The sequence below is a fragment of the Pleurodeles waltl genome, chromosome 4_1 (assembly GCF_031143425.1).
Source record: "Pleurodeles waltl isolate 20211129_DDA chromosome 4_1, aPleWal1.hap1.20221129, whole genome shotgun sequence".
NCBI classification, from domain to species: Eukaryota; Metazoa; Chordata; class Amphibia; order Caudata; family Salamandridae; genus Pleurodeles; species Pleurodeles waltl.
In genome coordinates, this window is record NC_090442.1 from 645,114,791 (window position 1) to 645,140,884 (window position 26,094).

Consider the following 26,094-nt stretch of genomic DNA (forward strand, 5'->3'; position numbering starts at 1 on the left):
ACATCAAAAGATCTTTAATGAACTACATTGATAGAACAAAACAAATAAGAAAAACAAAACAACTGTTCATTGCTTTTCAAAAACCTCATACAGGGAATCCAATATCCAAACAAGGCATTGCCAGATGGATAGTTAAATGTATTCAAACGTGTTATCTCAAAGCAAAAAGAGAACTGCCTATAACACCAAAGGCACATTCAACTAGGAAGAAAGGTGCTACTATGGCCTTTCTAGGGAACATTCCAATGACTGAAATATGTAAGGCAGCCACATGGTCTACGCCTCATACATTCACCAAACATTACTGCGTGGATGTGTTAACAACACAACAAGCCACAGTAGGACATGCAGTACTACAAACTTTATTTCAAACAACTTCAACTCCTACAGGCTGAGCCACCGCTTTTGGGGAGATAACTGCTTACTAGTCTATGCAAAGCATGTGTATCTGCAGCTACACATGCCATCGAATTGAAAATGTCACTTACCCAGTGTACATCTGTTCGTGGCATGAGACGCTGCAGATTCACATGCGCCCACCCGCCTCCCCGGAAGCCTGTAGCTGTTTCGAAGTTGATCTTGAACATTTGTAAATTTGTAAATATCACTTTAAACACCATTATGTACATACATATTTACTCCATTGCATGGGCACTATTACTATAATACACAACTCCTACCTCACCCTCTGCGGGGAAAACAATCTGGGATGGAGTTGATGCCCATGCGCGGTGGAGCCGAGGGCGGGGGGAGGGGGGGTAGTCCCTCGGTCTCGTGGCTCGGGGAGACTTCTTGGAGGAGGGACCGCTTGTGGCACTTCGAGCCCAGCGCTGGATGGCGTGATGTGCCATGCATGTGAATCTGCAGCGTCTCATGCCACGAACAGATGTACACTGCGTAAGTGACATTTTCCATATATGTTTGATGGCTTGTGTAGCTGCAGATGCACATGCTGTGCATTATCCTGCCGTCTGGTGTTGGGCTCGGAGTGTTGCGGGTTGTTTTTCTTCGGAGGGGTCTTTTCGGGTCGCGGGACCGGGTGGCTCCTCCCGTTTCGGCTCCATTGCGCATGGGTGTCGACTCCATCTTGGATTGTTTTCTTTCCGCCATCGGGTTCGGACGTGTTCCTCTTCGCTCCGTGTTTCGGTTCGGAAAGTTAGATAAATCTCAGAAAATTTGACGGTATTGTTTGCGTTCAGTAAAGGGTTAGTAATAGCAGATAGACACTGAAGAAAAGAAGAGCTCCGCAGCCCTTCGGGGCTTCACTCCCCGGCGGGGCCTGGTCGGCCCGACTGTGTGCGTCTAAAAGGCTCATGGAACGGACCCCATTCCGCTTCTGCCCCAAATGCCACAATAAGTATCCTTATACAGACCAGCATTTGGTCTGTAATTTGTGTTTGTCCCCCGAACACAGAGGATACCCGCGATGCCTGTCGGGCATTTCGGTAGAAGAAAACGCTACGGGACCGGAGAGGACGAAGGCTTCAAATGGCGTCGACGCCAGCAGGACACCACGACGTCGAAGAAGAGGAGACTTCCTCCATTCCTCTCAGCTGCCTTTGATACGGTTGACCATGACACCCTAACTCAAAGACTCCACGAAGCCGGAATACAAGGGATTGCTCTCGACTGGATTACTTCCTATCTCCAAAAAAGAGCGAATATCATCCACTCACCCCCCTTCTCATCCGAACCCTACCTCACAAAAACAGGGGTCCCCCAAGGGTCAATCATCTCACCTTTGCTTTTTAACATCTACATGATATCTTTACCAGAACTGATCAATGATTTCCATCTCACATGCTACAACTATGCAGATGACGCACAAATACTACTTCAATTAGAAGACCCCAAAAACATTGAAATCTCACAAATCTTTAGTTGCCTCAGAGCCGTTGATCAGTGGATGACCTGGAGCCATCTCAAACTAAATACCTCCAAAACAGAAATACTCATATGTGGTGACTGGAAAAATTATGACCCTCTGTGCGTCTGGCCTGACGATCTCGGACCACCTCCTCAATTATCCAAGGAAGTTAAAAACCTAGGAATCACCATGGATTCCAAGCTAACTATGAATGCCCAAGTAGACAAATTAGCACGCACAAGCTTCATCACCTTAAAGACTTTACGACGCATCTTCCCCCACCTCGGATTTCCACACAAGGTGCAAGCTACTATCTCACTTGTATTATCCAAACTGGATTATGCCAATAGCCTCTACCATGGATCATCTCTATCTGTTATGAAAAAACTACAACGTATCCAGAATTCCGCAGCCAGGCAACTACTACATATAAAGCCTCAAGCCCACATCTCCCCTGCCTTGAGAGCACTACACTGGTTACCCGTTGCCAGAAGATGCACTTTCAAGCTGCTTTGTATCACCCACAAAGCTATACATGGAACAGGACCGCTTTTTATCAGAAAGAAAATGACCAAATACATCCAACAAAGAACCCTCCGCTCAAGACTGGCACCCCGCCTTAGAACACCACCATACAAGAAAAAGACTGTAGGTGGTACATCCTTCTCCGTCCAAGCAGCCAAACTATGGAATTCATTACCCCCAAATATAAGAGCCACAGATAACTTTCTTGTTTTCAGAAAACTACTCAAGAGTTGGCTCTTTCCTTCATAACCACCTTTTTCAAACAACTATGAACTGCATATGCCTATGTGGATAAATATTTTTTTCAGATTTTATGTATATTTCTATTTATTTATAGTTTCTTTGGAAAATATGTATTTCTATTTATAGTTTCTTTGGAAAATATGTATTGCTACTGTCAAAACAATAAAATACACACACACTCTTTTAAACCTGTCTGACTAAGTATTTTTTACCCATGATTCTAATTATATATTGTATGTGCATATGTGTGTATTCATGTGTGTGTGTATAAATATATATATGTGTATGTATGTGTATATGTTTCTGTGCTTGGCATGTTTGTGGATCATTGCATTGCTCCTGGTTTTTGGGTTGTTATACTAGATATCTATGAATTTCTGCTCTCATTTTATCACACTTATCTACTCATCACTCTTATGTCATATCTCTATCAAACGATCCTCCATTCTCACTCTGACTCATCCCAAATCCCTTCGATCACTTTCATCTCCTAAATATCTCTGCCTAAGCTCTTCCCTCCACCTCCACATCTAACTCACCAAACCTCACTCTACCTCTGTGACCTCCCACACAACCCTACTAAATTCTCCTGCATTCATCTCACCCTGCTACTATGCTCTCCCTAACCCTTCCACATACTCTTCCCCCTCCGCCCCCCTTTATTCATCCCAAGCCTTTGGATTGAGTAAATGAAGGATATACTCCCAATTAACACTTCTGGATTTCTTTCCTCCTCCACCCCTCCATTACTCCAGTCAATCTAACAAACAAACTCTCATATCCGCGGCTCAAATTAACTCATAATAATACTAAAACTGTACTCATTATTAAATTATACTAATCCATCACTAATTCTTGTTGGGTTCCGGAGTAGCGTGCTACTCATCGAAAAGCGCTTTGACGCCTCGTCAGGGGTAGTAAGCGCTATATAAATACGATTACAATACAATACAATACAATGTCCGCTTCCCGTTCTCAGTGTATCATGGTTGCTGCAGCGTTGCGTGTGCTTCGCATTCCTGGAGTCTTCTTTATCGTTACATTTCATTAAGAGGATTTCTGAGGGATCGGTGTTTTTGTCCAAACGCTGAAAAAGGCTGGTATCTGGTATCTGTGTTCATGTTACTTCATGTTGGAGCAAAGTGGGTGATGAGAAATTGTAAGGCTGTCGGGGTGTTTGGGTAGAGTGTGAACACGTGTGTGCAGAGGGAGCTCAGGTCTCAAAGGGGCTGTCACAGCAGGGAGTTCGGAAGGACTAAATGGCTCCTCTGAGAAGGGAGCAAGAGCTTTCCGACTGGGGCAGAACCCAGCAGAATCTCAAGAACTTTTACACAACTCTGTGGGGCAAGCTCCGCCAACCCCTACTCTACAGCCATTCCTGCAAATTAAAGTTTAATAAAACTAGATAGAGAGAATAAAAAATGAAGAGGGCAGAGCTGCTATTGCTTTCCACCAACTGGTTAAGGTCACGTCAATAGACACCTTTTGTGAGGGCTGGATAGAGCTCTGTATTTTTAACTTGGAAACTCTGCCCGGAGACTCATGGAAGGGTGCCTTAGTAGATCACTTCACCCCCAAGTCCAAAAATAAAGACTTCAGCCATAAATTAACAGAATGTCTGGCCCACCCCCGCGCACTTGCTTGCAAACGATTTCTACTAGTGGAAGATTTAAACTTACATGCCGAACTAGTCTCAGATCCAGAAACACAACTACTCCTCTACGATTTGGAAATGTTAGGGCTCAATCAGATAATAAATGTCCCCCCCACACACACACTGCTGGACATACCGTAGATCTTACTTTCACCAATGTCATAGACCTTCAGGTGGATTTCCACTCTCCCATAATCTGGTCAGACCATTCTAATATAAGCTTTCAGATCCCTATCAAAGAGAAACAGCCAGCTGGGAAGAATGAACCCCTTCAAAAGACAAGGCCATGGAATAAAATCTCCAATTCCTTATTCTCTTCTATCTTTTCAACCCATTATGTCATTATATCTTCAGATATAAAATAATGCACTCACAAACTTCCACGAGACAATCTCTCAGACAAGGTCACTCCCCTCAAGCTTAACTGCTTCAACTCCACCAAGCCACATTCCTCTTGATTCTTGGAAGATATAAAATAGGAGAGAATAGCCTGTAGGGAACTGGATAGGTAGTGACGCACCACTAAATCCCTCTTTGCCAAAGCCACCTATAAATCAGCACTTAACATCCAACGTAAAAAGTTCAAACCAGCTTGGAAGCTGCACATCATCAATAGAATTGACAACACCAGAAACTCAGCGAAAGAACTATGTGATGACCTGGCAGACCATTTTGAAGAAAGTAACAGATACTGTATCCTCCATCCCCTTTTTCATCAATCTCTCCATCACTCTGTAGTACTTTGAACCCATCACCTTAGAACAAGCTCTGGAAATGAACAAAATTAAAACAGGTTCCCCTCCGATCTCTCCCCTCCCCACATTATGGTGACACTTGCTACCAACACTGCTTCCTGTCATCACAGCACTGTTTAACTGTTCTTTAAGCACTGCAACTGTACCTCTTGCATGGAAAAAGCCAGATGTTATGCCCATCTTGGAGAAACCTAATGCAGACCTTCTGAAAATCACTAACTATAGACCCTTATCACTTTTCCTCTATCTAACCAAAAACTTAAAAAGCTTAGTAAACCAACAACTCTCACACTACTTATAAACAAATGCCATCCAAGACCCTTCCCAATCAGGCTTCACAGCCTCACACAGTACATAAACCACATTGATGGTGGTGCTGGACACCATCAGGTTCTCCCTTGATGATGGTTTTCTAGCCATGCTGGTGTTACTCGACCTATCGGCAGCCGTTGGCACCATCTCACATTCCATCATGGTCCAGAGATTTTCAGAGACTGCGGTCAGTGGAAGGGCCCTAGGATGGCTTCAGGACTTCCGCAGAAAGGGTATGTCCAGATGTGGGTCCCTTGCTCGCTGTGCCATTGGGTTCAAGCTAGCCTGGCTGATGAACGAGCATCCTGAGACCATGAAACCGGTCCTAGGATGTTTGTTTCCAGTCCAGGGAGGACCTAGCTTGGCAGTTTGGGTTGAACTGTTCACATGGGGCGCAGGATCAAGACTGATTTGCACATAGCTGGGTCCAAACTGGGGTGACATGATGAGCAAAATAACTCTGGATTAAACCCAGATCTGTGACTGGAGGTGAGTGTTTGAAAAGCTTCCATCCATTTTATTTTGTGGTGTTGTTATGTGTGCATCTAAGTGACTAGGGTATGCCCATACGTGGGTCTCTTGCTCGCTGTGCCACTGGATTCAAGCTGGCCTAGCTGATAAGGGGTGATACCCTGAAACTGGTCCCAGGATGCCTGTTTCCCGGGGAGAATCTGGCTTGGTATTACACGTTGGACTATTCTATTGGGAAACAGGGTCAAGGCTGCTTTACATATCGCTGGGTGAAAACTGGGGTGACGTGGTGAGCAAAATAATAATGGATTAAACCCAGATCTGTGGCTGGGGGGAGGGGGAGTGTTTGAAAAGTTTCAACACTCCGTCCATCATTTTATTTTGTGGTGTTGTTATGCGTGTCCTAAGTGGCTAGGGTATACCCAGACGTGGGTCCTTTGCTCGCTGAGCCACTGATACCCAAAAACCAGTCCCAAGATGCTTGTTGCCAGTCCAGGGAGGACCTGGTTTGGCAGTTTGGGTTGGACTGTTCACATGGGGAGCAGGGTCAAGACTGATTTGCGTATGGCTTGGTCCAAACTGGGGTGACATGGACAGCAAAAAACCTATGAATAAAACCCAGACCTGTGACTGGGGGTGAGTGTTTGAAAAGTTTCAACACTCCTTCCAGCATTTTATTTTGTGGTGTTTCACTAGACAAAGGGGTTCCACAGGGCTCCTCACTGAGCCCCATGCTTTTTTATTTTTTATGCTAATAGCTCAGGTGGTAAGGTCCTGCAGCCTAGATGTAATTTATATGCAGATGACACACAATTAATCGTCTTCATGGGGCCAAACCCAAATCCACAAAACTCAAATTCAGAAAATGTATGGGAAAATTTGCATCTTGAATGTCCAAAAATTGATTGCAACTTAACAGCGACAAAACTGAGATTCTACTGTTCTGCAAGGCCCATGTGACTGATGGCCATTTGAACTCAGTACCACACCACAACCTAAAAAGAGGGTAAAGAATCTAAGCATCTTAATAGGGGATAACCTCACAACGAGAGCACACAGGGTCTAAGTGATGCACCTGTTTTGGAATAATGTGCATGCTTAGAAAAGCATTTCAGTGGTTACCCCTTCATCCAGACTTTTGTGGTGAGTCACCGGTTTTATGAAAATGCCCTTCTTGTGGCAGTAAATGAATCGCTGCTTTCAAAGCTTCAATGAACCAAAACATTGCTGAAAGCCTAGTCTGCAAACTCCCCCCGCCCCAAGCTCCACTTCTATCTCCCCACTAGAAATCTGAGATCAAAAGACCAGCTATAGCTCTGCTCCTGTTGTATTAGTGTAGCCAAATATGGCCATCGATCTTTCTCCCACCTTGGCCCACATCATTGGAACAGAACACCCCTACACATCGTGCTTGTCCCAATTTTGCCCATTTCTAGAAGCTTCTCAAAACCTGGCTCTTCTAAAAAGATTCTCTTACCCTCCTTTCCTACTGCTACCTGAATTGCACTCCAGTGCCGAGATATCCCTTTGGGGGTGATTTGCTGCCCTATACTAATTGTATATAACCTAACATTAAGATTGATCGTACAATGCATGAGAAAAATGTAACTTCTAGACACATGAAACTTATGGACTTCAGCTAAACAAATTTAGTTTCCAGATTCCAGAATACACAAATTACCAAGCAATGCTGATAGAAGAAAATGGTTTTGTAAAAAACACAAAATGGGAAGAAATTACAGGAGTACTACATCCACAAGGAACCAAGGAAGAAAACACTGAGCTCCGTTATCTATAAAGTAATAAAGTAGTCCTAGCCATTACGAGCTACAAAAGAAATGGAAAAGAGATGGACCTCTGATATACCATTAAAGAGAGAATAAATGGTGCAGGTTTGCACAAAAAGAATTAAAGTACCATTACTGGGAGAAGCTCTATAAAGCAGAAGTATTAGAGTTTAGCGTAAAGGGTAGATTAATATATTCCTCATTTACCAGTGGGATTCAGAAAGAATATTACAATTGTTTCATATGCTATTGAAAAGACTGAATATTGTGGTACTTAGTGCGTGTTGGTAACATTGTATTGCTGATAAAAATAAAGGATGTTCTAGATAAGGGTCTAGAGATGTTGTATCTGTTATATGGATAACAAAGAATGCATGAAATTGCAATGAAAGATTGACGGAAATATTTGCACATTATATTGACAAAGCACAAAGAAATACTTCAGGTAAATAATTTGAGGTAATTATACGAGTATGACATTAGCACATAAACAGAACATTCCAGAATCCAACAGAAAGGTTTTGTGCCTGTGATTTATGGTTAAGGCAATGGACTATTCAGCAGTATGAGGTAGAACCAAAAGAATATTACAAGATCCCAACATTTGTGGATACGTGTTGATGAAAGTGCATCATCAATAATCTTGTAAAGTGGCATTAAGACAGGAGTGGGTCATTCGAATATCTCATCTTCTGCAAGGTATGAAGCCTAAATTGAGATTTATATATTGCAAGTTAAAAACCAATGGACCTGTAGCAGGGGTGTAGGACAAGTCTTTCATGCAGGTAATTGTCTTTGTCGTGGAGAATGTCTGCAAGTTAAAGCCCTGTTTATTCTCATTTCCATTCTAGAGGCTAAGAACTTTCTGAAACAAGTTTAGCCTAAGAAGACAAAGTGATATTCAAACATGCCTTTTGATTTATGGTGGTTCGGATAAACCGAGAGATAAGCAGGGTCCTTCTTGCTGCAATATGCAGAGGAATTGACCTGGTCCGATATCCCAGCTGCTTTTTGCCTAGTGTTGCTTCACATTAATCTTCAGAAATTGAGTATACATCTGAGCATTCCCGCAAACATGCCCTGAGCATTGATGCAGGATGCTCACTGTGTTTCCTGCAATTGTTTGTACTTTCCGAATTCTGGTAGTATGCATTTCAATATGCTTAGTGCCTCCAAATCATAGTGAAGCTGTGCTGTGGCAAAATTGAGAACAGCCAGCCAAAGAGATCTATGTAATCGTTAAGGGGCCGCCTAAAGCTGAAGATAATTCACCACCATGTGATATGGCAAATGTAATATTGTGGCTGACTACTTTATCTAAGAAGTTAAAGATAGCTACTCTAATTTCTCTAAGGTAGGTCTGAATTAGACTTCCTCCAGCTCTTTTCAGATGGAAGGGCCTCCAGCTCTTAGCAATTGCTTGACTGAGTTTGAACAGCTGAAGGAGCACTCACTGAGAGCTCTTATATCGACGGTAAAATCCGTTTCCCCTGAGGATCCTGTTTAGGACCGCAAGTTCTGAAAACCGCTGAGACGGGTTTATTTCCTATATCTATCAGTATAGCAAACTTTTCACTTTCCACAGCTGTTGTGCCGTTGGCATGGAAACATGACAATGTTATTCCCCTTCTTAAAAAACAAACCCACCTTGGATCATGCTAAGCCTGAAAACTTCCATCCTATCTCCCGCTTGCGATTTTGGCAAAAGTGGTGGAGAAACACGTTAAAAATCCGTTGGTAAAATTCCCTGAAGAACGGCATCTCAAAACGGTTTTAGACTGCCACAAGGAACTGAGTCAGCTGTACTCAATGTGACAGAAGAGCTCAGGCAACTGTTGAATAAAGGTGGCTCAGCTGCATTAATACTATTAGATGTAAGTGCATCTTTTGACACGGTTGCTTATTAGGTACTTCTTGATTGACTGAATAAGACTGGTGTTTGGGTTAAGGCTCTGGCAAGGTTTAAATCCTTTTTACAGGATTGTATTTTCCTGGTGACATCTCCACTGTTCTCATCCACTAAGGGCCATCTAGAGTTTGAAGTACAACAAGGCTCCGCCCTAAGCTCCACTTTATTTAATATTTATGTTAGACCTCTTGCTGGTATTGTGAAATCTTTTGGACTGCCCCTATATTCTAGGCTGACAACACTCAACTTAGTATATCTCTGTAGGCTGGGGAAGAGAAAGGCCCTGTACATTTTATGAACTGTATGGTGACCTTGGTAAAATAGATGCAAACAAAGGCCCTTATGATGACTGCAGCAGTCTTTTCAGAAGACCGCCGCAGCTGCGGCTGCCAGAAGACCGCCAGTGCTGGCAGTCTTCCGCCCACCGTATTATGACTGCCACCGGATATCTGCACCGCCGGCGGTCAGATATCCGGCTGCATTCACTACGGCAGTGCTTAGGCGGTTCCACTGCCAGCACTGCCATGCCAGAAAAAGACCGCCCACAGAATTACGGCCAGTAATCCTGTGTGGCAGTCTTTTTCTGCCATGGCGGTGCCATTGGTGGGAACGACGGATCCCATCCCCTCACGGAGGAGCACCTCGTCGGATGAGGTAAGTGTCGTCCACAAGGGGTGGGGGGTGGAGGTGTGTGAATAGGTGTGTCTGAGTGTGTGTATGCATGTCATGAATGTGGGGGGTGAGTGATTGTGCGTGCATGCCTGTGTGTCTGTGTGTAAATGTGGTGATGTGTGTGTATGCATGCGGACAGGGTAGGGGTGTCTGCATGGGTGAATGAGTAAGGGGGGTGTGAGTAAGTGTGTGCGTGCAGGTGCGTGTATGGTGTGTGTGTGTGTGGTGAGGTACGATTGGGGTGGGGTGTGAGAATGAGTGAGGAGGGTGGGGATTGTGTATGTATGTAGTTAAAGGAAGGGGTGGGGGGATGGAGAGTGTATGTGTGCATGCGTGATGGGTATGGGTATGTATGCGTGTCTATGGGAGTGAATGTTGTGCGTGAGTGGGGAGAGTGTCTGTGTGTGATTGTGTACATGCGTGCGTGTGTGTGGAGGTATTTGGGGGATTATCCCAGCGACAGGAACACAAGTTCCTGTAGTTGGGATACATTTCTGGCAGCAGTTTGTGGCGGTGAGACTGCCAGGAAAAGTCTGGTGGTGTCCCTAGTCGGAATAACCTTGGTGGTTATTCGACTCCTGCCGGGCTGCAGGTGGAAACCTCCAGCCCGGCAGGCTGCGGTAAAGTTACGGGAAAGGGGGGGATGCGGCAGTTTGGCAGTGGCCAAACTGCTGTGGTTGTAATATGGTGGTCTGCACTGCCGCTCCAGCAGCTGTGAGACCTCCACCACGACCCTGGCGGTCAATGGACCGCCAGGGTCATAATGAGGGCCAAAGTGTCTGAAACTCAATGCTAATAGAATAGACAAAACATACATTCTTTTGGCATGCAAGCTTACCCAAGACTGGGGTGCTCACTGGTGGCCACACTTGATAGGACAACCACATGAGCCTAAGACGGTGTTTAAAAATTTAGGGGTACTGATGAATGTCAAGCTTTGTTTACAGCCTCAGATTAAAGTTTTGACGTCTTGTTACTTTGGCCCACCAGGACGCCTGAAAAAAAAAAAGCTTAAGCTTTTTCTGTCTGCCTGTACGAAAAATGATCATACAAGCCCGATTATCTACCACCTGGACTATTGCAATATCTTGCACCTGGACTCTGCAGGCTATGTAAATAAAAGGCTACAGATTATCCAGAATACAGTGGCCCTGCTATTCTGCCATATTCAAAAACGTGCTCAGTATCCCAGCAACTTCGCACCTTACAATGGCTTCCGGTTAAGAAACGTATTCAATATAAGGCATAGTGCATGACCCAACATATTTTTTTTTATAGGAAAGGGGCACCGAGCCTGTGGTCGTTGCTGTACTCTTATCATCCAACCAAAGCATTAAACTCAGCTGACTTTAATCTGGGTATGGTCACTTGTTTCAAGTTATCTTGCCATGGTGGCAGATATTTTCGAGTCTTGGGACCCAGATTTTTGAGTAGGCTACCTCATTACTTGTGGACCGTATTGAATCATCTGAGTTTTAGAAAGCAGCTGAAGACCTGGCTGTTTTTGGTGGAAGAAATTCTGCCTCTACTAGTTTGCGACAGGCGTACTGGAAATCCCTTTGTTTTGGGCAAGCATGCATTATATAAATCCATATAAGGTAACAAAACATAAAATACCCACAGTGGTTTTGACTCTGTTCAGTTTACAGAAGAATATATAACAGACCGTAGCTTGGCAGGTCACCAGTCCCAGAGGACTAGTGGCATCGTTCTTGGGGTTTTGTCCCTATAAAGTAGGGCACAGGGTGTGGCTGGTTATAAGTTTTGAACAAGCATCATTTGCTTTCTCGGGGTTCTGGCTACAAGTAAATGACTTCCCCTTCTAAGAAGCTCAATCCCTTTTGCACGTTTTGAATTCTAGCAGCACTTACACAATAGAGAAAAATGAAGAGGGCATTGTCTGTCTGCTGTTTGCCCATACTTTTACTTTACACTTTGTACCATATCACTCACCCCGAGTGTTACTCAACACTTAGCTCAGATACATATTCAGGATCATATTGTCTGACTCATACTTTTAGTGCCGTAGTATATTTTTGGTACTGTTATTAGTTCAAATGATCTACCATATTGCTATAAAGTGAAGTAGGTGTGAGACACTGATGTGCTCGCACCCGGGCCTTTTCCCCCTGTAAATAGCGAGGCGTAAGGGCGTCATTGTGGAGCTTTGCGTGAAACTCTGGGAGCCGATCTGCATTTGCAGTTTAAATCAGATACTTTTTCCTTGTGTAAGTTAACCTTCTATTGTGTGGTACTCCATTTACAAAATGGACAGGTATATGACCGCTTTTGCAAGCTGCAGACAAGTACAACTAATTTCTCACACTCATCCTCACACAATCAAGTTTTTACTTTACAATAAAAACGTGCATTATTTTGGAGGACAAAGACAAACTAGATATTGCATGTTTACCTAAATATTTATTTGAATTTGAAAAAAAAAACTATGTTATCTCGTAGTATCATAAATGTTTGGCATGATTTTACATAGGAGGTGATTTTGCACATTAATGACAGCAATTCTTGCATTTGTTTGTAAATTCTATTGGTATTCACAACTTTGGATTTGTAATATATTTAGCTCCTTTAGCATTATTTACATTATATTTCGTGATCTGCGATAATGTACAGTCTTATATCAGAAGCCATTTAGTAGCCCAGAACTCGTTCATTCTCATATATTACTTTTCCTTTAACGATCACACTTTCAATTATTTCTTGATGACCACCAAACTGGTAAATAAGATGTTCCCATCTGAAAAAGAAATAAGAAAAATAAATATGCTGAATAAAATCGCTGAATTGAGATACTCAATGCTCTCTTTCTACAAAGGGCATACTTCTCAGTTAATGCCGTTTAAGTCAAAAATACATAATTACATGTATGGTTTATGAGTTTATCAGTAGAGGATAAACCCTGAGTTTTAATTAATCACTCCCAATCTCCTCATACGCAAAAACGTGATCATCAAAGTAATTTAACTGGAATAAGGTAACCACAAAGTTCGAAATTAAAATTAACAGAAACCTGCTTTATTCATCCTACCACGAAAAGGCTATTTCCTTCTCACATTTATTGAACAGTTGTTTACTGTTGAAATACTCATTTACCTTTCCAGCCAGGAACCGAATGCACTCAACTGACAAACTATTGCTTCTTTTTACCAAGCCAATAAGCAATCGATTGAAGATAATCAGAAGGTGTGGTCTGTGACATGACATGCTAGGTGTCAGAAATGGAGATTAATTTGGGGTTGGAATACCCCTACAAACTCAATGAATCTGCCAGGGTCAAAAGTGAGTTCTGAGAGAATCTCTGCTGAAGCCCTAGCAGCTGTTGACAAGCCTTAGGCAGTCCCCATATAAATTCAAGCAGAAGGAGCAATTGTAAAGTTAGAAATACAACAATTAAAATACCCAGGCAAATTTACAATATAGAGAAACATTTTATAAGCATAAAGATATCAAGATCATCAGAGAGATGATTTTTTAAAGTTTAGGTTAGAAAGCACCAAGCTAAATTAAAGCACCCTCAAAAGTCACTGTTAGCAGCAGACCAGGATCTCAGTGCAATTTCAGGCTGACTGTGCTGAAGCGGAGGTCAGGTACAGTACGTGGGTATTCCCTGTCAAAGTTTTAACTTCAGGCCTGATTTAGATCTCAGCGGAGGGGTTACTCCGTTGCAACCGTAATTGTAATCCCATCCGCAAAAATCCAAATACCATTTTTTTCTATGGTGTGTAGATTTCGGTGGTGGAATAGCCGTCACTGTTGCAATGGAGTAACCCCTCCGCCGAGACCTAAATCAGGCCCTTAGTCTTTTGTATGGAAGTTAACATTTACCAGTTGGGCAATGGCCAACACTGTGGATGGTGGGGGTCCCTTGAAATTGGATGCATCGTAAGTCCAGCTCCCACTAAAGCCACTGGCATTGGTGCCAAAACCTCAAGTGGAAGAAACCTGAATTTTAAAGCCAGCCAGGTCACTTTGTGGGTCAGATAGATTTGCCACCTTGCCCGGTACAAATTTTCACCTTTTGTTGGACTTGACTCTGTCTGCAGGGTCATACCCAATCTTTTTGCCTTCATTTTCCTGTTTTCTGAACCTGTTTTTGTTGGCTTTTAGGACTTGGTGCCCTTAACCACTGGTAACCAGTGCTAATATGCCTGTGCTCTCTCCTTTAAACATGGCAAAATTGGCTTTCACACAAGTTGCATATTAAATTTACTTATAAGTCCCTACTAAAATAGTACTACACGTAGCCAGGGCTTTTATATTAAATGCTATTTGTGGGTCTGCAGCACTTATTGTGCCACCCACTTAAGTAGCCTTTTTAAACATTTGTCAGGTCCGCCATTTCAGACTGTGTGTGCAGTTTTAAGCTGCCATTTTGACATGGCAAAATAAACCTTTTGCCAGACCTAAACCTTAATTCTTAATACATTGATGAGCAGTTCTAGAGCCTGGGTGCCAACAGCAGCCAGGAGTCATTGTGTGATCCTCTTCTTCCAGAATAGCCTTCTTCAGAAGAAGCCTTCCCAAGTGAAGTAATGTTCTAAGGCTTGGTGGTGGTGGTGCCAGATTCATCCTGTGCACTGGTGAATGATAGGAACAATTCAACCACCCAATCTGGACTATTTTCTCAAAGTCCCACATCCTTTTGCAGCACTTCATTTTTGCCTTACTGTGAAATTACCCAAGCCTGTATTCAGCCCATAAGCCACTCTCCATCCCCAGTTCAGATGAGCTGTCCTCTCACTGGAGTGGGGTTCTTTCAATTAACAGAAGTCATACTTGGCATTCCAAGTTAAATGATGTAGTCGTAAAGGGACCCTTTGTGTAGCCAAGCAGTCCTGTCAACTCCCAGGTAGATCCCAGCTCAGCTAAGTGGTCAACTTTTAACATCCATGGACCCTTCCTGGGCTCAGGGGCAGGCCACTGTGTTCCGTGCCAGGGCCATTAGCTCTCTTAGCCAAGGATGTGTATTTCAGTGCTGGATGAATGATTAGAGGTAGAACTGGTTTTAAGCCAGTTTTGAGTCAGGCAGCCTAAAGTATATTTATATAAAGTTGGTTTCTGCTTAAGTTAACATAAATTTGATTTCAATTTTAAATCAGATTTAAAAACTAAGTGGGAAGTAAATCATCTTTCTAACGTTTCCCACAGAGCGGAGATATGAAAGTAAGATTTTAATCTTATTTAAACTTACTTAGGGGAACATCTACAAGGCCACCTAGTGAAACAACTTTTGGCTTTTATTTCTTTGTGAGGCAACCCTGACCCCAATAGGTATTACACCTTTTTGTCATATGTTAGCGCCCTGCCCCGTTGGCTTGCAAGACGAATTAAGAATGCACTTAGTCACCATTTTTGAAGCCATGTAAATGTTTTGTAAAACTATTAAACAACATAAGCATCCATAAGGTAATCTAAGGTAAATGTTAGTACATATCTGCACATATTCCCAAGTACATTTTTTACAAATCTCCATTAAAGAAGTGTATCCAATTAAGGTAGTGGTTGCAACTTGCCAGGAGCATATAACATGCTTCCCATGGTGCTCATTGCTTGCAATGTACTAATCAGAGGCTCGTAAGAGTGCATTTCTTCAGAAGCAGAGGAGGATGGGAACGGTGTGCAGGGCCTGGACACTGCCGGGACAGCAGCCATAGGTCTCAGAAAGATGCAGAGTAAAGACAAGAAGTATACATGTCCCATGTGTCTGCAGAAGTCTCATTAGACTTGCCAGAGGTGACTGCCACCTTGAAGCATAGTTGCAATATATCTGCCTTTTCTGCATGGTCTCCACAGATTTTTCACCTTTTCTGTACCTTTGTTGGTTGGGTTTTGAACTCTCTGTGCTGTATCCCGGAACAGGACTAAAGGGCCTGTGCCCCCGAACCCTAAACCCCCTTTTAAACATGGTTAGGATGGCTTACCTCTGTTTAAGTTGCAAGCAAATCTCTAGTATTTGGTGAAGGAAATATATAAGGTCCTGAAAGTTAAAAGCTACCTGTGGATTGCAGCAAGTACAGTGCCATCCACAAGGTAGGCCAGTAACAGGATCTCAGGCCTCCCATTTGTAGCCTGACTGCAGCAGCCTCATAACCTGCTGTCAACCTGTCAAAATAACCCTGATTGGCTTGTGGGAAGCTCTACTTTAAATATTAAGGTGGTCATTACGAGTTTAGAAGTTTCATGACTGCCATGTTGGCGGTGGCGGTCGTACCACCAAGAGGCTGACGGAGAAGGCTGCCAAATTATGACCATGGCGGTATTCCCAACAGAATACAGCCAATCCACCGCCGGTACCACCAGTACAGTCAGGCCATCACGGACGATGGTAGCCACTTGCAGGCCGGCCAAATCTAGGTTTCAGCTGGACAGATTACGAGCCTGCACACCGCAGTCACACCACCAAAGAAACCCTGGCGGAAACCAACAGTATAAAAGGAGACACTCACCTTCACGTACACATACCCGTCTGGAGCCGGCATGAAACCTGAACTGTGTGTGTTCCTGCTGCTCCTGCTCGCCCGACTCCGGAACCAATGACGACAGCAACCATGAGTACAGACTCTTACCTGTCACTATTGCAAAATGCCAATGTACCTACGCACACACAACATATACAGCTGGAACGGTTGGCTAGGGCGACACATACACACGTAACCTCACACTGACACACACAGACAACCACATACATGCACACACACACACACTTACATAGTTCACACACTATGGCCATTACACACACGCCAAAAACACACACCAAACCCCAGATACACAACACCGGCACAGTCACACACAACAACACAAAACAATACCAAATGACACAACTACACCACAACCGCAACACCTCAAAAGCACTGTTAAGCATCCATAATACACACTTCCACTCGACAAATCATACATACAACAATATGTAACACCAGAGAATGAAAATACACATCACAACGGATCTAACATACCAATCACCACACACACTCACACACACAGTACAACCACACAAAGGCACAGAACACTACAGATAACACGTCAACACAGTCGCACCACATAATACCAACACAAATACATGTCCCCAACTTATACATGCCCATCACACAATACACACCCATCACTGGGGACAAATGCAATGCACACACCCACACATGCTGCAATGCACAACCACCACACACATAAAACTTACTCACACACAAACAAAAGCAGCCAAGACCAAAACTGCCCTAAGAAAAGAAAGGCAGGACAAAGATGTAACCTTCGAACCAACAACGGGTTGGCCCAGATATATGTAAATAAATAAATATATATACTTAAATTAGTACACAGATTAAGGCCATAGGCCAGACCAAACACATATGTGCAACATGCACATATTGCACTTCCAAGTGCCCCAACTTGACTGCCATGTAACCTCTACAGTTAGGGGCATCAAAGGGGCAGGCAGGCACTTCAGGGATGGAGGGGGCTGACAGGCTGGGGTTTGGGCTGAGGTTTGGGAGGGGGACCTTTGGGCTTGGGGGGTGCTTAGGTTGAGGCTTAGTGGAGGGCTGGGAACTCTTGGGAGGTGTGGACCTCTTAGCGGGGAGGGGCATGGGAACTTGCAGGGGGGTAGGGGGGATCTTGGAGGTGGAAGGGCTAGGCTTGAGGAGGGACACAGAGCGTTTTAGGGTATCACAGGGTGGGAGAGGAATAGGGAAAACTCTGAGAGGAAAACCTTCTTTTACACATTGGGACGGTCATGCCAAAAAGGGTTTGGGAGTGGAGGGAGAGGGAGTGGTTGTAAGAGGTGTGTTGGTAGTTGTCTTGGGTGAATGTGTGTGTGAGGTATGCTTGTTGGTGCTGGGTGTCTTTTGGGTGGGTGAGTGTGGGTGTTTATGTGTCTTGGGAGGAGGGGGGTGGAGGTGCTGGGAGATGCCATGGTAGATGGGTAACTGTGGGGGGTGGTGACTGAAGGCATGGTGGATGTGCTGCATGTAGGTGTGTCAGTGGTTATGGTGTCTGCAGATGTGGTGACTGGGGTGGATGTCTGAGGGTCTGCTATTGTGCTGACTGTGGGTAGGATTGGAGTTGTGGATGGATCAGTGAATGTTGGTGTGGTTACTGCAGGTGTGTCCGGTGTTGGGTCTGTGATGTTGGGGGTGATGGGGGAGTCAGTGCAGGTAGTGACTGTTGGTGTGTCTGCAGGTGGGTGTTGTTTGTGTGCATGTAGGTGATGGGGTCTTGTGGTGCTTGTGTTTGTCAGCGGTACCCTTGGATGTTGAGGTGGATGCATGCTTGTCTGATTCTGCTTTGGCTGGGTTGGGGAAGAGGGGTTTGGGAAGAGGAAGGTGGAGGGGGGGACAGAAGACAAAGGGTGATTGGCTGTCATCTGTGTGGAGGCCAGAGCCTGAAAGGATCTCTGTAGGACAGCCAGTTCACCGTGAATGCCCTCCAGGAATGCATTACTCTGCTGGACCTAACTTGCCAGTCCCTGGATGGCATTCATGATGGTCGACTGACCCACAGTGATAGACCTCAGAAGGTCAATAGCCTCCTCACTGAGGGCGGCAGGGCTGACAGGGGCAGAGGGGCTTGTGGCGAAGGAGACGCCCACCCTCATGGATGAGCGGGCACGGACAACTGTTTGTGGAGCTACAGGGAGGGTGGTGGTAGTAAGAGGGGTGGTGGACAAAGATGGAGCTGGGGTGGTCCCATATGGGTCCGCCACGGAGTGTCCACCGAAGGAGGTTTCCGAGGATGATGATGATAATCCGGTCATCATGCCATGGCAGAAGCTGAAATTCCGTCCTAATTTTGGTCATAACTCTCCATGCTCCTATCACCTTTAGGAAAAGCATTTGACTGGTCACACCATATCATGCATGTTCTGATTCAACACCTGACCAGTCCAATAACTCTGTTCACAGATGACACAGCACCTGCCATTCCAATCACATGCCTAGTTGACCCTCTGTACATATGTGCCATAATAATGGATACAATCTCTGATGAAGACCCATGTTCCAGTCCCATACAGGTGCTGTAGGAAGTTGGCTCTGTATGTGCTATTTCAAAGTAAGGAATAGCATGCACAGAGTCCAAGGGTTCCCCTTAGAGGTAAAATAGTGGTAAAAAGAGATAATACTAATGCTCTATTTTGTGGTAGTGTGGTCGAGCAGTAGGCTTATCCAAGGAGTAGTGTTAAGCATTTGTTGTACATACACATAGACAATAAATGAGGTACACACACTCAGAGACAAATCCAGCCAATAGGTTTTGTATAGAAAAATATATTTTCTTAGTTTATTTTAAGAACCACAGGTTCAAATTTAACATGTAATATCTTGTTTGAAAGGTATTGCAGGTAAGTACATTAGGAACTTTGAATCATTTCAATTGCATGTATACTTTTCAAGTTATTCACAAATAGCTATTTTAAAAGTGGACACAGTGCAATTTTCACAGTTCCTGGGGGAGGTAAGTTTTTGTTAGTTTTACCAGGTAAGTAAGACACTTACAGGGTTCAGTTCTTGGTCCACGGTAGCCCACCGTTGGGGGTTCAGAGCAACCCCAAAGTCACCACACCAGCAGCTCAGGGCCGGTCAGGTGCAGAGTTCAAAGTGGTGCCCAAAACGCATAGGCTATAATGGAGAGAAGGGGGTGCCCCGGTTCCGGTCTGCTTGCAGGTAAGTACCCGCGTCTTCGGAGGGCAGACCAGGGGGGTTTTGTAGGGCACCGGGGGGGACACAAGCCCACACAGAAATTTCACCCTCAGCGGCGCGGGGGCGGCCGGGTGCAGTGTTCGAAAAAGCGTCGGGTTCGCAATGTAAGTCAATGAGAGATCAAGGGATCTCTTCAGCGCTGCAGGCAGGCAAGGGGGGGCTTCCTCGGGGAAACCTCCACTTGGGCAAGGGAGAGGGACTCCTGGGGGTCACTTCTGCAGTGAAAGTCCGGTCCTTCAGGTCCTGGGGGCTGCGGGTGCAGGGTCTTTTCCAGGCGTCGGGACTTAGGTTTCAGAGAGTCGCGGTCAGGGGAAGCCTCGGGATTCCCTCTGCAGGCGGCGCTGTGGGGGCTCAGGGGGGACAGGTTTTGGTACTCACAGTCGTAGAGTAGTCCGGGGGTCCTCCCTGAGGTGTTGGTTCTCCACCAGCCGAGTCGGGGTCGCCGGGTGCAGTGTTGCAAGTCTCATGCTTCTTGCGGGGAGATTGCAGGGTCTTTTTAAAGCTGCTCCTTGAAACAAAGTTGCAGTCTTTTTGGAGCAGGTCCGCTGTCCTCGGGAGTTTCTTGTCGTCGTCGAAGCAGGGCAGTCCTCAGAGGATTCAGAGGTCGCTGGTCCCTTTGGAAGGCGTCGCTGGAGCAGAGTTCTTTGGAAGGCAGGAGACAGGCCGGTGAGTTTCTGGAGCCAAAGCAGTTGTTGTCTTCTGGTCTTCCTCTGCAGGGGTTTTCAGCTAGGCAGTCCTTCTTCTTGTTGTTGCAGTAATCTAATTTTCTAGGGTTCAGGGTAGCCCTTAAATACTAAATTTAAGGGCGTGTTTAGGTCTGGGGGGTTAGTAGCCAATGGCTACTAGCCCTGAGGGTGGGTACACCCTCTTTGTGCCTCCTCCCAAGGGGAGGGGGTCACAATCCTAACCCTATTGGGGGAATCCTCCATCTGCAAGATGGAGGATTTCTAAAAGTTAGAGTCACCTCAGCTCAGGACACCTTAGGGGCTGCCCTGACTGGTCAGTGACTCCTCCTTGTTGCTTTCTTTGTTCCCTCCAGCCTTGCCGCCAAAAGTGGGGGCCGAGGCCGGAGGGGGCGGGCAACTCCACTAAGCTGGAGTGCCCTGCTGGGCTGTGACAAAGGGGTGAGCCTTTGAGGCTCACCGCCAGGTGTTACAGCTCCTGCCTGGGGGAGGTGTTAGCATCTCCACCCAGTGCAGGCTTTGTTACTGGCCTCAGAGTGACAAAGGCACTCTCCCCATGAGGCCAGCAACATGTCTCTAGTGTGGCAGGCTGCTGGAACCAGTCAGCCTACACAGATAGTCGGTTAAGTTTCAGGGGGCACCTCTAAGGTGCCCTCTGGGGTGTATTTTGCAATAAAATGTACACTGGCATCAGTGTGCATTTATTGTGCTGAGAAGTTTGATACCAAACTTCACAGTTTTCAGTGTAGCCATTATGGTGCTGTGGAGTTCGTGTTTGACAAACTCCCAGACCATATACTCTTATGGCTACCCTGCACTTACAATGTCTAAGGTTTTGTTTAGACACTGTAGGGGTACCATGCTCATGCACTGGTACCCTCACCTATGGTATAGTGCACCCTGCCTTAGGGCTGTAAGGCCTGCTAGAGGGGTGACTGACCTATACTTGCATAGGCAGTGAGAGGCTGGCATGGCACCCTGAGGGGAGTGCCATGTCGACTTACTCGTTTTGTTCTCACTAGCACACACAAGCTGGCAAGCAGTGTGTCTGTGCTGAGTGAGAGGTCTCCAGGGTGGCATAAGACATGCTGCAGCCCTTAGAGACCTTCCTTGGCATCAGGGCCCTTGGTACTAGAAGTACCAGTTACAAGGGACTTATCTGGATGCCAGGGTCTGCCAATTGTGGATACAAAAGTACAGGTTAGGGAAAGAACACTGGTGCTGGGGCCTGGTTAGCAGGCCTCAGCACACTTTCAATTGTAAACATAGCATCAGCAAAGGCAAAAAGTCAGGGGGCAACCATGCCAAGGAGGCATTTCCTTACACAACCCCCCCCCCCAAACGAAAGAGGATGAGACTAACCTTTCCCAAGAGAGTCTTAATTTTCTAAGTGGAAGAACCTGGAAAGGCCATCTGCATTGGCATGGGCAGTCCCAGGTCTGTGTTCCACTATAAAGTCCATTCCCTGTAGGGAGATGGACCACCTCAACAGTTTAGGATTTTCACCTTTCATTTGCATCAGCCATTTGAGAGGTCTGTGGTCAGTTTGAACTAGGAAGTGAGTCCCAAAGAGGTATGGTCTCAGCTTCTTCAGGGACCAAACCACAGCAAAGGCCTCCCTCTCAATGGCACTCCAACGCTGCTCCCTGGGGAGTAACCTCCTGCTAATGAAAGCAACAGGCTGGTCAAGGCCATCATCATTTGTTTGGGACAAAACTGCCCCTATCCCATGTTCAGAGGCATCTGTCTGCACAATGAACTGCTTAGAATAATCTGGAGCTTTTAGAACTGGTGCTGAGCACATTGCTTGTTTCAGGGTGTCAAAGGCCTGTTGGCATTCCACAGTCCAGTTCACTTTCTTGGGCATTTTCTTGGAGGTGAGTTCAGTGAGGGCTGTCACAATGGATCCATATCCCTTCACAAACCTCCTGTAATACCCAGTCAAGCCAAGGAATGCCCTGACTTGAGTCTGGGTTTTTGGAGCTACCCAGTCCAGAATAGTCTGGATCTTGGGTTGGAGTGGCTGAACTTGGCCTCCACCTACAAGGTGGCCCAAGTAAACCACAGTTCCCTGCCCTATCTGGCATTTGGATGCCTTGATAGAGAGGCCTGCAGATTGCAGAGCCTTCAAAACCTTCTTCAGGTGGACCAGGTGATCCTGCCAGGTGGAGCTAAAGACAGCAATATCATCAAGATAAGCTGTGCTAAAAGACTCCAAACCAGCAAGGACTTGATTCACCAACCTTTGGAAGGTGGCAGGGGCATTCTTTAAACCAAAGGGCATAACAGTAAACTGATAATGCCCATCAGGTGTGGAGAATGCTGTTTTCTCTTTTGCTCCAGGTGCCATTTTTATTTGCCAGTACCCTGCTGTCAAGTCAAAGGTACTTAAGAATTTGGCAGCACCTAATTTGTCTATGAGCTCATCAGCTCTAGGAATTGGATGGGCGTCTGTCTTGGTGACAGAGTTGAGCCCCCTGTAGTCCACACAAAACCTCATCTCTTTCTTTCCATCTTTGGTGTGAGGTTTGGGGACTAAGACCACTGGGCTAGCCCAGGGGCTGTCAGAGCGCTCAATTACTCCCAATTCCAGCATCTTGTGGACTTCCACCTTGATGCTTTCCTTAACATGGTCAGACTGTCTAAAAATTTTGTTTTTGACAGGCATGCTGTCTCCTGTGTCCACATCATGGGTACACAGGTGTGTCTGACCAGGGGTTAGGGAGAAGAGTTCAGGAAACTGTTGTAGGACTCTCCTACAATCAGCTTGCTGTTGGCCAGAGAGGGTGTCTGAGTAGATCACTCCATCTACTGAGCCATCTTTTGGGTCTGATGACAGAAGATCAGGGAGAGGTTCACTCTCTGCCTCCTGATCCTCATCTGTTACCATCAACAGATTTACATCAGCCCTGTCATGGAAGAGCTTAAGGCGGTTCACATGGATCACCCTCTTGGGGCTCCTGCTTGTGCCCAGGTCCACCAGGTAGGTGACCCGACTCTTCCTTTCTAGTACTGGGTAAGGGCCACTCCATTTGTCCTGGAGTGCCCTGGGAGCCACAGGCTCCAGAACCCAGACTTTCTGACCTGGTTGGAACGCAACCATTGCAGCCTTTTGGTCATACCAAAACTTCTGGAGCTGTTGGCTTGCCTCAAGGTTTTTGGTTGCCTTTTCCATGTACTCTGCCATTCTAGAGCGAAGGCCAAGTACATAGTCCACTATGTCTTGTTTAGGCTCATGAAGAGGTCTCTCCCAGCCTTCTTTAACAAGAGCAAGTGGTCCCCTTACAGGGTGACCAAACAGAAGTTCAAAGGGTGAGAATCCTACTCCCTTCTGTGGCACCTCTCTGTAAGCAAAAAGCAGACATGGCAAGAGGACATCCCATCTCCTTTTGAGTTTTTCTGGGAGCCCCATGATCATGCCTTTTAATGTCTTGTTGAATCTCTCAACTAAGCCATTAGTTTGTGGATGGTATGGTGTAGTGAATTTGTAAGTCACTCCACACTCATTCCACATGTGTTTTAGGTATGCTGACATGAAGTTGGTACCTCTGTCAGACACCACCTCCTTAGGGAAACCCACTCTGGTAAAGATACCAATGAGGGCCTTGGCTACTGCAGGGGCAGTAGTCGACCTAAGGGGAATAGCTTCAGGATACCTAGTAGCATGATCCACTACTACTAGGATGTACATATTTCCTGAGGCTGTGGGAGGTTCCAGTGGACCAACTATGTCCACACCCACTCTTTCAAAGGGGACCCCTACCACTGGAAGTGGAATGAGGGGGGCCTTTGGGTGCCCACCTGTCTTACCACTGGATTGACAGGTGGGGCAGGAGAGGCAAAACTCCTTAACCTTCTGGGACATATTGGGCCAGTAGAAGTGGTTGACTAACCTCTCCCACGTCTTGGTTTGTCCCAAATGCCCAGCAAGGGGAATATCATGGGCTAAGGTCAGGATAAACTCTCTGAACGACTGAGGCACTACCACTCTCCTAGTGGCACCAGGTTTGGGGTCTCTGGCCTCAGTGTACAGGAGTCCATCTTCCCAATAGACCCTATGTGTTCCATTTTTCTTGCCCTTGGACTCTTCAGCAGCTTGCTGCCTAAGGCCTTCAAGAGAGGGACAGGTTTCTTGTCCCTTACACAGCTCCTCCCTTGAGGGTCCCCCTGGGCCTAAGAGCTCAACCTGATAAGGTTCAAGCTCTAAAGGCTCAGTTCCCTCAGAGGGCAGAACTTCTTCCTGAGAAGAGAGGTTCTCTTTTTCTGACTGTGTTGCAGTTGGTTTCCCAACTGACTTTCCTTTTCTCTTGGTAGGCTGGGCCATTTTTCCAGACTCCAGCTCTACTTTTTCACCCTGTGCCTTGCATTGTGCTCTTGTTTTTACACACACCAGTTCAGGGATACCCAGCATGGCTGCATGGGTTTTTAGTTCTACCTCAGCCCATGCTGAGGACTCCAGGTCATTTCCAAGCAGACAGTCTACTGGGATGTTTGAGGAGACCACCACCTGTTTCAGGCCATTGACCCCTCCCCATTCTAAAGTTACCATTGCCATGGGATGTGCTTTAGTTTGATTGTCAGCGTTGGTGACTGTATAAGTTTTTCCAGTCAGGTATTGGCCAGGGGAAACCAGTTTCTCTGTCACCATGGTGACACTGGCACCTGTATCCCTCAGGCCCTCTACACTTGTCCCATTAATAAAGAGCTGCTGCCTGTATTTTTGCATGTTAGGCGGCCAGGCAGCTAGTGTGGCTAAATCCACCCCACCCTCAGAGACTAGAGTAGCTTCAGTGTGGACCCTGATTTGCTCTGGGCACACTGTTGATCCCACTTGGAGAATAGCCATTCCAGTGTTACCTGGATTGGAGTTTGGAGTGGAACTTTTCTTGGGACAGGCCTTGTCTCCAGTTTGGTGTCCAGACTGACTACAGTTTCGACACCAGGCCTTTTTGGGATCAAAGTTTTTACCCTTGTACCCAGGATTGTTTTGTGAAGAGGCTCTGGGCCCACCCTCCTGTGCAGGTTTTTGGGGGCCTGTAGAAGACTCTTGACTATTTTTATTTTTGGCTGTCTCACCACCCTTCCCCTGGGGAGGTTTTGTGACCCCTTTCTTTTGGTCACCCCCTGTGGAAGTTTTGGACACCCTAGTCTTGACCCAATGGTCCGCCTTCTTTCCCAATTCTTGGGGAGAAATTGGTCCTAGGTCTACCAGATGCTGATGCAGTTTATCATTGAAACAATTACTTAACAGGTGTTCTTTCACAAATAAATTGTACAGCCCATCATAATTACTTACACCACTGCCTTGAATCCAACCATCTAGTGTTTTTACTGAGTAGTCTACAAAGTCAACCCAGGTCTGGCTCGAGGATTTTTGAGCCCCCCTGAATCTAATCCTGTACTCCTCAGTGGAGAATCCAAAGCCCTCAATCAGGGTACCCTTCATGAGGTCATAAGATTCTGCATCTTTTCCAGAGAGTGTGAGGAGTCTATCCCTACACTTTCCTGTGAA

The 26,094-nt window shown here is 45.7% G+C and overlaps 1 protein-coding gene across 1 annotated transcript in view; it reads right to left on the reverse strand.

The window, feature by feature from the left end:
* Positions 1 to 12,596: 12,596 nt before the first annotated feature.
* AMDHD1 (amidohydrolase domain containing 1) overlaps positions 12,597 to 26,094 on the reverse strand; it is a 210,389-nt gene continuing 196,891 nt past the window's right edge. The window contains exon 9 of the mRNA XM_069229089.1: positions 12,597 to 12,950. Within this exon, the coding sequence (XP_069085190.1) occupies positions 12,845 to 12,950 (106 nt within the window). The 3' untranslated portion in view covers positions 12,597 to 12,844. The remainder of the gene's footprint in view (positions 12,951 to 26,094) is intronic.